Source organism: Mollisia scopiformis (genome assembly GCF_001500285.1).
Source record: "Mollisia scopiformis unplaced genomic scaffold LY89scaffold_34, whole genome shotgun sequence".
Classification (NCBI taxonomy): domain Eukaryota; kingdom Fungi; phylum Ascomycota; class Leotiomycetes; order Helotiales; family Mollisiaceae; genus Mollisia; species Mollisia scopiformis.
In genome coordinates, this window is record NW_017263614.1 from 277438 (window position 1) to 290214 (window position 12777).

General features: G+C 46.2%; 5 protein-coding genes across 5 annotated transcripts; 2 read left to right on the forward strand and 3 right to left on the reverse strand.

Moving 5' to 3' along the window:
• Positions 1-643: 643 nt before the first annotated feature.
• Positions 644-1484, reverse strand: LY89DRAFT_348215 (uncharacterized protein). Its single transcript, XM_018206901.1, has 2 exons — positions 871-1484; positions 644-819 (listed from the first exon to the last, which is right to left on the reverse strand). Exon 1 carries the CDS (start codon positions 1307-1309, stop codon positions 905-907), a length of 405 nt encoding a protein of 134 aa, XP_018062380.1. The 5' UTR covers positions 1310-1484; the 3' UTR covers positions 644-819; positions 871-904.
• Positions 1485-1768: 284 nt separating this feature from the next.
• On the forward strand, positions 1769-3910 carry LY89DRAFT_347936 (uncharacterized protein). The gene is made up of 3 exons (XM_018206900.1): positions 1769-2279; positions 2341-3337; positions 3387-3910. The coding sequence occupies exons 1-3, from the start codon at positions 2228-2230 to the stop codon at positions 3877-3879; spliced, it is 1542 nt and encodes a 513-aa protein (XP_018062381.1). The 5' UTR covers positions 1769-2227; the 3' UTR covers positions 3880-3910.
• A 400-nt stretch (positions 3911-4310) lies between these two features.
• Positions 4311-5984, forward strand: LY89DRAFT_725363 (uncharacterized protein; the record flags this gene model as incomplete). The annotated part of the gene is made up of 3 exons (XM_018218970.1): positions 4311-5030; positions 5062-5220; positions 5269-5984. The coding sequence occupies 3 exons, from the start codon at positions 4311-4313 to the stop codon at positions 5833-5835; spliced, it is 1446 nt and encodes a 481-aa protein (XP_018062382.1). The 3' UTR covers positions 5836-5984.
• A 2048-nt stretch (positions 5985-8032) lies between these two features.
• On the reverse strand, positions 8033-9058 carry LY89DRAFT_789283 (uncharacterized protein; the record flags this gene model as incomplete). The annotated part of the gene is made up of 2 exons (XM_018223236.1): positions 8033-8644; positions 8693-9058. The coding sequence occupies 2 exons, from the start codon at positions 9056-9058 to the stop codon at positions 8078-8080; spliced, it is 933 nt and encodes a 310-aa protein (XP_018062383.1). The 3' UTR covers positions 8033-8077.
• An 808-nt stretch (positions 9059-9866) lies between these two features.
• LY89DRAFT_348273 (uncharacterized protein) lies at positions 9867-11773 on the reverse strand. The gene is made up of 3 exons (XM_018206903.1): positions 11407-11773; positions 10274-11346; positions 9867-10218 (listed from the first exon to the last, which is right to left on the reverse strand). The coding sequence occupies exons 1-3, from the start codon at positions 11598-11600 to the stop codon at positions 9902-9904; spliced, it is 1584 nt and encodes a 527-aa protein (XP_018062384.1). The 5' UTR covers positions 11601-11773; the 3' UTR covers positions 9867-9901.
• Positions 11774-12777: the final 1004 nt, after the last annotated feature.

Genomic DNA, 12777 nt, shown 5'->3' on the forward strand with positions numbered 1-12777 from the left:
CCATCGTCGTACCTTGCCATCATAGCTTGTGTAGCCTGCTTGAGCAAATCCATCTCGTTCCCTGCCATCGCGGTCGGCGTTCTCGTGGGGTTGCCAGTGTTGCTCGTCGCGTCGGGGAGTTGTACTTCGCAGGTTGCGTGGTGGCGGAGGGTTTTCGTGAAATCGAGTCTTCACAAACAGACTTCGCGACAAAGTACTGGCGGGTACTTCTAAAGGCGAGAGGTACCTCGCATGCGTCGAAGGGTCGAGAAGAGCTGCAGTGGCGAGACGGTATTGAAGGTAAGGTCGTTGGACTGCGCTGCGCGTGCAGTCGAAGATGTTCAATGGGCGGTCTTGGAATCGTGAGAAGTAGGCAGAGTTGTTGAGAGATTGAAAGTAGAGTCGAGTGGTGGAAGTAGGTAGAGGGAAGAGTCGGGACCCAAATCGCTAGCAAACTCGCTACGGTTAGAAGGACTTCTTATTTGCAGCACCGCACAGCTCAACCTGAGCACGAACCTGGCTAGAAAAAAAGAAGCCGGTGGATGAAGGCGAGCCCGAACGAATGTAATCCTGAATCTGAACCTGAACTCCTGACCGCAAGACGTGAGCCCCGACAAATGACTCGTGGTGATTCAGGAGATGGGGCGCCGCATCAACGTAGCAGTGGCAGCAGCAGCAACAAGTCGGTCTGGCGGTGCAGTGCAGTGCAGAACCTCAGAACATCTATCTATCCATTCGGGGGCGGACAATCGAGCTGTGACTCTGGGCTGGAAGAATTAAGGCATCAAATTAGATTGCTGGGACAGTGAGGCGCGCCAGAAGGGTCAAAGGTGGGCTGGCCTGCGCTGGGTTGGCTGCTGTCTATTTATTATTGGAATCTGGAATATTGACCGGTGCGTGCGTGAGACGTGAGCTCAAGTCAGAATCAAGAAGAAGGGATCAAGCAAACAATTCGTGAGGCGCCAGCCAACGACGTCGACGGCGACATGTACTGATCTTTCTTTTGGTGTACGTACAACTGATGTAGGACAGGGAGTTGTCTATCTGAGGGGCACGAATGGTTCATCACATATGTTGCTGCACGCAACCACAGCCAAGTATTGCCTTCATTCCTTTCTTTGTTGCAAATGTGAATGCTGGATCTAGAAGCATAGCACACACCATCCGATAACCGCCGGACCACCAGGTGTTTGTCCGCTCCTCTCCTCCTTGCCAAGGTACATACCGATACTAGAGAGACAGCTGCCGTGGGTCTGGAAGATACGTCATCAAGCGATTGTGCACTTCCATTCCATTTCCATTTCCAGGATCCCAGAGGTGTCGACGCCATGGTGCCTCATATCTTCCACTCTATTTATGGCAGCTGGCAGATTCGAGGGGTCGCAAAGGGGGCCCAAGAGAGGAAGGACAACGGCTGCTTAAGGGCTGGTCTCGAGGCAGATGTCACACAGCTCGAATCTCTGTCAAGCTGACCCAGTCCAATATATGACTTGCATTTCAGCCCCATCCCAACGCCTCTCTCGTCTGGTCACTTTGGTGCGCTTATCCGTCTAGCAGGGCTGGTGAGGGCAACCGAAAAAGCTGACCTAAGACTTGATATGTTGGCTTTGCTTCGGACATGCTTCGTTATTTGCGGCAGGGTCACCTCCGTTCATCTCGATAATACGAACTACGAAGTGCGATGCAGTCAGACATGCTCCCAGCAATTTCTTGGATCTCTGTCCTTTTGACCGGTCTTTGTCATAGTCAAACCGTTCTGGCGTAGACGGCTGCGTTCGTAGTCTCGTGGTGTAACTCGAGCCTGAATTCGGGATTCAACTTGAATCTCGTCGCGTCCTCACGGCTCTGTGGCAAGACGTGGCTTATGGCTGTGCACTCTCGAAGCCTTGTTTGAGGCGACTGTAACTATGTAACAAGGGCAAGTCTCTGGAACCGTGCTTGACATTCGTCCGGAGTTTGGAGGCGAACCTTGTACCAGGATGTGCCGTTCGACGCCGTTCAAGGTTTCTGAAGTGATTCGAACTTGGGGAAAAGAAAACATTGCGGCCAAAGTGAAAGTAGATTCGAAGTTGTGGCCTCAGGCACGAGAAAGTAGTAAGGCGAAGGCGCTAACCGGATTCGTCCAACTACTAGAGTTGTGCGATGCGAGCTCATCGCGTCCTCCAAAATTCGCGACAATCTGAACAACGCATCCAGCACACATCATACGTGGTGAATCAACTTGACAAACCCGGACTTCTTCGCCACAATGGGTAGACGACCTGGCAGGGCTGCGGCCAAAAATGCAGCAGCTGCTCTGAGTAAGTTTGCGCCCTCCACAACGCCCGGCGCATCAAGGACAGCAACTAAACACAATCATAGAAAATACCCCACAGGCATTCGATGACGGCGAGGACGAACAGATGCCAGATGCACCCATCTCGGATGCTGCTAGCCCAGCCGACATGGAAGAGGACAATGCAGAGGAGGAAGATGGCACGCCCGCAGCAGAATCCGAGGCTGATGAAGGACCAACAACTCCAGCGCCCCAACCTGTCGTTCGCAAGAAGAGACTAGGCAGACCACCAAAGAACCGACCTGCCGATTGGGATCAAGATGTTGAGCCTGCTTCGGAAACTGGAACACCCAGAAGAGGCCGTGGCCGAGGTGGCTTTGGCAAAGGCGGAGGAAGATGGGCTCGGAAGGGAGGTCCTTCACATGTTACACAACAGCCAATCGACAAAGAGGGCAACATGATGGATGTTATCAATGACGAGGTCGAACTACCAGAAGATGCGGATGGAGAGACCAAAGTCGATAAGATGGGACATCTTCAAGGAGGGCGAGAATACCGTTGCAGAACCTTCACTGTACTTGGCAGAGGTCAGCGACTTTATATGTTGTCGACTGAACCAGCCAGATGCGTTGGATTTCGAGACAGTTATCTCTTCTTCACGAAGCATAAGCGCCTTTACAAGATCATCATTGAAGAGGACGAGAAGCGCGATTTGATTGACCGAGAGCTTATCCCACATTCCTATAAAGGTCGTGCCATTGGTATTGTAACGGCTCGTTCGGTTTTTAGAGAATTCGGTGCACAGATCGTTGTGGGAGGCAAGAGAGTCATTGATGATTACGAAGTTGCCAAATACAAGGCAGAAGGAGCAGTCGCGGGCGAAATTGCTGATCCCAATGATATTATCAAGCCTGGCGAGGACTACAACAAGAACCAATATGTCGCATGGCACGGTGCTAGTTCGGTTTACCATTCGGGTGCCCCAACTGTTCCTATGCAAACTGGCAAGGCAGCGGATGGCAAGAAGAGGAAAATCATGGTCAATGATGTCAACTGGATGCTGGAACATGCAAGAGAAGCGAGGTACGTTGTTCTGCTACGTGTGAAAAGTTGCGAGGCTAATATTCTTCAGTCGATTCAATGCTGCTATTGCTGCTACCCGGCGACGAAATCTCAAAGGTGTCTATGATCCTCACACCAATGTCATGCAATACCCAAAGATCATGCAACCAACTCATGCCAGATGGGAGCAAATCGATGACCATACTGAGAACAGAAAGCAGCTTACCAATGGACATGTCAAGGGTCACGATGAGGATGAGGTCCAAAGCATCTTTACGCCCGTCAAGCCGATCTACTCCAAGAATTTCATGATCGTAGACACGGTGTATAACTCTGCACCTTCATCTCACATGGGTGTCCCGGGTCCAGATGGCGATGCACATGATCTTGGGTTCAATGGCTTGTCAAGCATTCCTAATGATGTCAAGGCTGAGTTGCCTCCCGAGTGTCTCGCGGCATTTGAGCAAGCTCTCGAGAAAGAGATGCAGTGGAAGAATCAATGGAGTACGGAGAGCTCGTCGACTTTGAGGAGAGCACCTGCTATTGATAAGGGTGTCGTTTGAGGACTTCACTCTGTGTATTCTAATTTGGCATGTTTGGGGTCTTGCGGCGTCGGGGAATTAGTCACATAACAGTGATCTGGCGGCGTTTTCGAGAAAAGTCTGGATTGCTCAGATAGAGAAGCAGATAGACTTGAATCAAGAATTTAATCTGAAGTGTCCTGTCGTCTGTTTGGTGCTACCTACAGGCTCGTATAGTGAAGAGCCTTGCGGGAACAGCCGCCGCTAACCAATCGAAACCAGTCGCGAATGACTCAAGGCCACACATTTCACAGTTCAATCTCAACGTCCAGGAATACCACCATTCACAACGCAACGCAAATCCAGCTCGAAACGCACAATCACGATCTCAAGTCTTCCAGACTCAAATCAGCCCTTTTTCAACGCTCAAACAAATCTACAGACTCTATCCAGTCACCTGATCAAATCTCACAATGTCTCCACGCAACGATACCTACCTCTCTCTCGCCTTGGCTCAGGCCAACCTTTCGCCACTTCACTACCGCCACGGTGCAATCATTGTTCGTGGTGGCAAAGTCATTGGGCAGGGTTTCAACTGCTACAAGCCCGGCTTCGATGGCGGTGCCTTGAAGACCGGCAGTTTGCCCTCCAGCTCCATCGACGGCCCAGCTATTGCTGAGCTCAAGGAGCGTTTGAAAACGAAGACGAAGCCTAAGAGTAAGTCTAAGCAGGATAATCAGCAGGACGAGGGTACGTTCACGCCATTCGAGTCCATGGGCTGTGGTCATAATGCCAACGCTCCTCTGAGCATGCATTCGGAGATGATGGCTATCAAGTCCGCTCTCTCCCTCTCTTCCGGTACCTTGTCTTCTCAGACCTCGGCTCGCTCAGCGAAGTGCTTCGAAAAACCGTGCTTCAAGTTACCGGGTGATTCTAAAAAACGGAAAGCCCGAGCACGCGCGCTCAAAGCCTACGCTGCGGCCGTCTGCCTCGAAGCCAGCACCGGCCAGGCCTACGGTGGCAAGTTCTCTATTCAAAAGCAGAGTTTTGAACCAGGCACATCTCAACCAGGTCAACAAGGAGAACAACAAGTGCAACGACAAGGAGGAGAGCAGTGGGTTTCACGAAGTGAAGGAGGACGTGGCGGCGAATCCGAACGAAAGTGCCGAGAAACACCTCAGGAAGAGAAACCGGTACGAGTATCAGTACACGTATCCGTACAAGGCCGGCTACTACCCTCACGGGCCTCAACACAAACACTATCAACATAAGCGCGGTTCAGAGCCGCATGCTTACAGGTCTTCAGACAACAGTGGTTCACTAGCTACGTGTCTATCTAGCCCTACGGATGATTTCATAAAATCTAAAACACCCAAAAACAAGGTAAGTTTTCTTGAAGACACATCAAGTGACAGGACTGATATCATTCAGAATCCTACATTCCCTCCTTCCGTAACACCAAAACCTCAGCAAATCTTAATCACCAAAAATAAATCTCTAAATGCCAAACACTCCGTCGCCGCCCGCACCAAGGACCTCCGTCTCAAAGGCTCAGACCTCTACGTCGCTCGCCTCGGCACCCACAACACCGCACCCCTCAAACCCAAATCTCAGCACCGCAAACCTCCCGACCAAGCACCACCTTCACCACCAACACTTAGCAAAGGACCTTCATCCCTCTACGACGAACTTTCCCCCCTCTGCCGCTCCGTCTCTCCTTCCACATCTCTTCCAGACCCCCCAGACCCAGAGAAACCCGAAATCCGAGCCTCGAGACCTTGCTATAGATGCGTGGCAGCTATGCATTCCGTCGGCATCAAAAGAGTCTTCTGGACCACGCAGGATGGGGAGTGGGAAGGGGCTAAGGTGAGAGATTTGGTGGAGGCGCTGGAGATGGGGTTGGAGGGGGATGGGGAGGTGGGGACGGGGCAGGAGAGCAAGGGGGTTTTTGTTACGAAGCATGAGGTGCTGATGTTGAAGAGAGTTATGGGGCTCTGAGTAGGTGTAGATTTCTGCAAGGTTTAGAGTTATTCATGTTTGTTTCAATGTCCTTGTGTGATTTGTCAATGGGCTTGTGACATGTACGAGGTGATCGAGTGGTGCTTAGATGATTCATAAGTATGGATATGACCTGAGGGCTTGGGCAGAATTCAAGTCCTGAAACAGCTTTTAGAAATTATAGTTTTCATAAGTGCTAGAATGACTTGAGAACATAAGCAGAGTCTAAATTCTGAAGAAGTTTTCAGTATTTATAGTGTTTATAAATGCTGGACTAATTTGAGAACATAAGTAGATTTTAAGACCTGAAATAGCTTTTAGGACTTATAGTGTTCATGAGTAATGAAAGAATTTAAGAGAAAGGCAAGGCTCATGTTCTGAACAACTTTTGAGATCATAAGTGAAGCTTAGATTCTGAAACAGTTTTCGGGACTTAATAATGTTTATAAGTGCTGGAAATTTGTTTTCAAAATTTAAATGTTTTATTATGTTTACACGTTTTGAAAACATAAATAGAGGATCACTCAATTCTTCAATCCGACAACAGCGGCTTTTTCCATGGTCAACGAAATCGATTTCAACAACAAATGTCTTGCCTTTCTTCATTTGTTGAAGCTTAGACTTGTAGACTCCGATAACGAGGTCTTGGTTCCACTACACTTGCTGAAAAGCAAGCCCATCGACAGCGATGACGAGAGTCTAAGTTCTGAAACAAGTTAAATATATCAGCGGCGCTTAAGTACTGAAAGCTCTGGAAACTTATGTTATTTTGCAAATGTTAAATTAGCTTCAGAACATAAGCAAAGCTTGAGTTCTATAATAGTTTTCAAAAGTTGTTTAAGCTAAAATTAACATTCACTATTATTATTGCTCAAGTAATAATAACCCCAATTCTTATTCATTGTCAACTTTTACTTAACTCATTATTCTTGTCAATCATATTTTTCTTGTTGTTAAGCATAAAACTTTTGTAATCAAATATAAGACTTTTATTGTCAAGTACAAAGCTTTTGTCGTCCAATTTAATCCCAACAAAAACTACACATTAATCCCAAAAATACAGCCGTTCTTGTCCCCAAAAACCCGCTGGCCCAAACAACGCAACACCAAGCCTGGTCCACACGATTGAATGTCCGTCTCAAAAGTTCGTCTCTTCTTTGTTAAAGACGGTTCATTGTTGCAACACTGTGGGGTATATATACCCACGATAGCTGGGAATCCGCGGCTTTCCGCCCCGTTCCGCCGACTCACTACTTACAGTGAATGATTGGAATCTGATTCCGCGGCGGACGCCTTTCCGCCGGATTTCACAGTGAATAATTCCGAGATTTACAGAGAAATCCGCGAATAAAGTTTTTTAGGAAAAAGAGGGGAAAAAAAGAGATTTATATATATGTATATAGCAAAAACTACGCCAGAAATCAAAAGTCCGAGAAATATTAGTGAATTCTTTTTAAACCAGAAAACGGCGTCCAGAGGTTAAACTTCCGTGCAATAGTTATTAGTAAATTATATTTTTATATTAACCCTGAAAACCCGTCCACCGTTTAACAGCTTTTTTTAAAATCTATATAAACCCCGACCGCCCAAAATTTCTCTAAATTCTTTAGCAATATTCGAGCGCTAAAAAAAAATCCTTAGTAGGAAATGTAAAGTACGTAGTGCTAGGTGCGAGGTGCTAGGTGCGAGGTGCTAGATGCAAGTGTTGTGGAGAGGAGAAGACTTTTCATGTTGGTAAATAAGTTGGCAAATATTCTGAGGTAATAGTAAAGTAATGTTATCGACTAATAAATATTATTAACTAATAGCTATTATTAATTAATAGTTATTATTAATTAATAGTGATTATTAATTAATAGTTATTATTAATTAATTATTATTATCGTATAGTAATATAAAGCTAAATATAAAAAGTAGAGACTTTTTTTTAATTAAAATTGTTATTAAAATAAGTAAAATAAGTAAAATATTATTTTTTATTTAAAAATTTAATTATATTATTCTCGCAATATTAAAAAATTATTTACTTAACAATATTCGAAACAAGTACACTAATTAATTAAACGCGAAATTACTTTTTTAAAACAATATATCATATTTACAATTATTTTAAAAATTAAAAATATCTTGAAACTTTTCAAACATTCTCGCCCCAAAATGTGTGGGAAACACGATTTGGAAAGTGGTGGTATTGACTATGCTGACAAGAGAATTACTCATACACAGCCCAGACCCATGACCCCTAATCTTGCTCAATAAACAAATCACTCAAGTCCTCCTTGCTGTTCTTCAACTGCTGCCTCAACCATGCAACTCGAGTCGAATCTTTCCTAAACGCCATGTATTTCCTAGCCATCGGAGCCTGCGCCCCCAAAATATCCAGCATGAACAAGACACCATCATCGGTCAAGCATGTCTCTTCTTGAACTCTGTGTAAAGTCTTCATGATGATTGCGATATCTTCCTTTCTCTCAGGGACTGCCTTGGGAGCCATCTTTGGAATCGTTGACGGAGAACTTTTCGACAAGTCCTCGGCGAGGGCCCTCAAGTCATCATCGGTAGCGTCCAAGGACTTCGTCTTTTGTTTCTTCATAGGTCGATAAGGGGGAGGAGGAGTGGTCTCAATGTGACGCTTCTGAACAGCCGGGGACTCGGAATCACCACTTCCTTCGAGGAAACGGGCGTGAAACTTGCTTTTGCGCTCCACAAGTGTCTTTTCGGGCTCGACGCCAAAGTCTTCAATGATTTGAAGAATCGAATACATCCACGGGAACCGAGTTGTGCGCCATTTAATCCTCTCTGGGTATTTCTGGGATACATTAGTCAGCTCATCATCAGAAAATCAGAGAGATATTACCTTCTCGAACTCCTCCCAGACCTCTGGAGCCGCAACAGGCAAATCGTCCTTATTCAGGCGGAAACCGGGCATTCCGACAAAGCACTTGAATTCATGATACTCTTTCTTCAACTTCAACCACATTCGTTGACAAGACTGCTCGTCTTTGAGGGGATCTTCGAAAGTCATGGCGATGGATCTCCAGGGTTCGGGTTCAAAGCCCACTTCGATGCTTTTACCTTCCGCTTTGAGTTCCTTGAGGTGCAAAATGAGGAAGGTGATATCATTGTAGTTCCAAGTCACGATTTGGCTGACCTCGGCCGTGGTGTAGGATGAAGCGGAGGAGGGCGATGCGCTTTGCGCCTTGGGCGGAGTGACAATTGGCATTGTGGGAGTTGTGGTTGATTCCATGTTGTTGAGATGTCGAAATTTCGTGTCGCAGACTTGAAGTTGCCATGGCGAAGGCACTAAGTCGTGGGCTGCAAGGCTAAGTTTCCTTGTAAAGGTGAGCGCGTGGATATCTGTGACCGATCGGGCTAGTGCCGAACGTCAGAAGAATGATAGAATTGTGTATACTGAGATCACGTTTGGCATTTCGCGCTATACTTCTTCAGCTCTTTATGGGTGTAGGGCAATAGACTAGTGCTTTAATCATCGCTAGGCTGGGCTGTACTCTGTGACGGAGAACAAGGGAACGACACTAGACGCAATATCCTCTTGTTAAAGCCTCACACGCAAGTGTAGCTGAGAGACGTTAAAGCACGAACCCACCCAGTTTAAAGTCTTCAACTATATCCCCTACTATCCCCAATAGTACTGCGGTGGAATCATCTCCTTCAGCTTCTTCTCCACCAGTGCTAAGCCTTCTATTTGCCCAGTGGCCATTACGAGCGAGGATTTCTCTTCCAGCCCCTCATCCAGTACCTGTATTATGCAATTTGAGCTGCTCCTCAATCCTTTGATGTTCGCCCCTCCTTTGCCTATTATACGGCCATGAAATTTAGTATGGAAAGGTATTTGCAAAGTCCTCCACGGACCTTCGATGAGTTTGCAATCGGGCATTTTCCAGCGCAGCGTCTTTTCCATGAACAATTCGACTTCAACTTTGACTCTTGTAGCTACGGCAGCAGCTTGAATACCACTGAGCTTCCTACCAGCTAGATAGTCCCATCCAAGGGAGAGGTGCCAAATTTGCTGATTGTCAAGAACGCCTGCCCGATCCTTGTTGGCTTAACGAATAGCCTCGTACGATTTCTCGTCCAGACAAAGTACGTGTTTGAAATCATCGAGGAAACTGTTCTTGAACTGAGCTAGTCTGTTTCCTTTGAGTCTGTTCAACAGCCCTTCTTTCTCTTTTGGGAAGTCTCTGGACCGGAAGTTGGATCTCGTTGGTGCAAGTAGATCTATGACCGAGCCAGGTTCAAGGATGGTTTCTTCATTCACGCAGAAGCCTGCAGATTCTACTCGATCAAATGGCCAAGTATTGTTCGCGTTCATTGTCCACAGTCTCACTAGTTCCAAATATGCTTTGGCCATCATGGAAAAGCCTAGTAAGCACAGATTAGTCTTTTCAAATCGTCAGACTTCGAGGCTTGTACCTACTTGTATTATCCCAGTCCACATACAATATATTGACAGGAGATCTATCGCCTGTAGCCAACCACTTCAGCTGGGGTATGGATGTGTTCTTGGTTCTATCACTGGATTGAGATCCATTTGTTGTTTTCTTGCCTCGATTTCGTGCACGTGCAACAACAGTCCAGCCCTGCGTAGTTTGAGGTTCTCGTAGAGACATAGACGAGAATTCACTGTTCAATTGCTGGACCGAGAGCCGGGCCGGTGTTCCGACCGAACTGTGGTTAACTGAACTGCTGCGCGACGCGCGCCTGGACGAGTTGGGTGATGGAGGTCGAAACCAGGGGTCAATTCGCTCTTTCCAGTGCCTTCTTATGCTCCCATTTGAAGAAGTAGATCTTCTTGAGTCTGCTTGATAGTTCTTTCCACTCTCACGTGAAGGATCTCTTGGAACAGTGAGGTATTGGCTCTTCAAGTACTCGTTCGTCCGGTCGCGATTTGTCGAGTAGCCTATTCTCGACCTTTCAGCTAGAGAATGCTCTTCTACAGCTGGACTCGAGTATTGAGGTGCTGGCTCGGGAGATGCTGTGTCCTTCAACTTGCTCTCAATTTCATCCATGTATTCTTGAGCCACCTCACGTCCTAAAGCACCTTGTTCAAGTTTTCGCAACTTCTCTTCCAAGAAAGCCTTGAGCTCGTCGACCTTCTTGGGCGATGCACGTTTTTCAACTTCCAAATTTTGCCATTCCGAATATCGATCTTCTCGCTCACTCCATAGAGCTTCATCCAGACTCAGCCTGGATTCTCTCCTCTTCTCAAACTCCTCAAACTTGGTTATAATATGCTCCATTGCATTGAGGACTTTGTTGTGGCTGTTGATACTAAGAATTTGAAGCATTTCGTCCAACTTCTCTCTATACTCAGCGAAGTTTGAGCGGATTTCTTTGATCTGGGGGATGTTGTAAAAGGCGAACAGGATCCTTTGCATTGCACCTTGAAAAGGGGATTTCTTTTCATGTCCTTTCCAGATATGGAGATGTGTCTTCAATCTTTTGACATCTTGGCCCACTTCTTCCATGTCTCCAACGAGTCGTTTCTTGCTGTAAATGTGTTCAGACCGAGATCACGTGCTACGATATGGTGGACTAGGTAGGACTTACATGCTATCATGTTTGTGAACAACAGAAGTCTTCTCTGATATGATCTCTCCGATGTTTTCCAAGACGGTTCGGAGTCGCTCCAGGTCCTTCGAGGCTTCTAGGATGTCCTTCGGCACTGCTGCAACTCTCTCGCAGGTCTTGATAATAGCGTTTATGGCAGAGATAACATCGCCAATTCCGAATCCGAAAGACATGGCACAAGTCACCGATCGTTGCTTCAGGCGCTGGACATCGGCAGCTGATCTTTATTATGAGAGTCATGATAGATGGCGAGAGAAGATGGGAGACAGTCTTTTCGAGACGAGGCTGTGGACAGAATATTGCCGAGGAAATTGCGTTGTCTTGGTGTGACAGGGGCTTGCAGACAGCCAGCATCACGTGCAGCTGAATATCAGAGAACATGTGGTACCTAGGTTCTTGCCCAAATCATCAGAGAAGATAGTTTCAAAAAGTTAGCACCAATAGACACTTTTTGTAACATAGAGACATCATGAATAAGACGCTCCATGAGAATTCGTCAAGATTTCCAGACAACGCCTGACTAGCGAGAAGAACGGCAACCTCTAACCTTACTTATTATCTTTCTGCCAGTACAAAGACTAATTATTGCCGTCTTGTCGCACTTGATCAAACAGACTACATAGGGATGAGAAGGATGTCCACTGGGAAGTGAACAGAGAGTAACAAAATTCAACAAAAAGTATAATGGTGGTTTGAATAGTTCGAGAAGAGACCTATATAATGAGTGTAGCAACCTCACTCTACCCATATCACACGACATTTGAGTACTACCCACTCTTCAACAAACAACTTCTCTCCTATTTCATCGCTTAGGTACATGAAGTAACGCTATCCATACTAGTCGCTCGCTAATTGCACCCCACTTCCCGCTAACAACCAAAAAATGACTCAAAAAGAATGGTAATGACCTTGGTGACTGTCATGTATTAGGATTTGATGAACTTGAAAGAATTCAAGGTTACTTACGACTCGAACTCACGACTGGGAAGATGTCAGTATTTGAAATTTCAGAGAGTATGACTCGTATAACTTACCCTTCGGATGGCCAAACTGTGGAACAGTTCAATCATATTTATCACATGAGACCGACGCTCTAACCACTGAGCCACAAAGTCAATGCTGATTGGTTGCTTAAAAAATATTTATTTGGCTCTATGGATAATGGTATCATCGGCAAGATTCCAAGATGGTTTCACCTTGGTAGCTGCGATACTGAGCTTTGAAACAAAAGGCGTCTGCCTATAAGTCTTATGCCAAGCTCAGAATACTCAATTAAGATAATATGTTCCACCTCTATTTCTACTATTTTCTGCATACTTTACGGTAATACTTCTTTTCTTACCTTGCTAC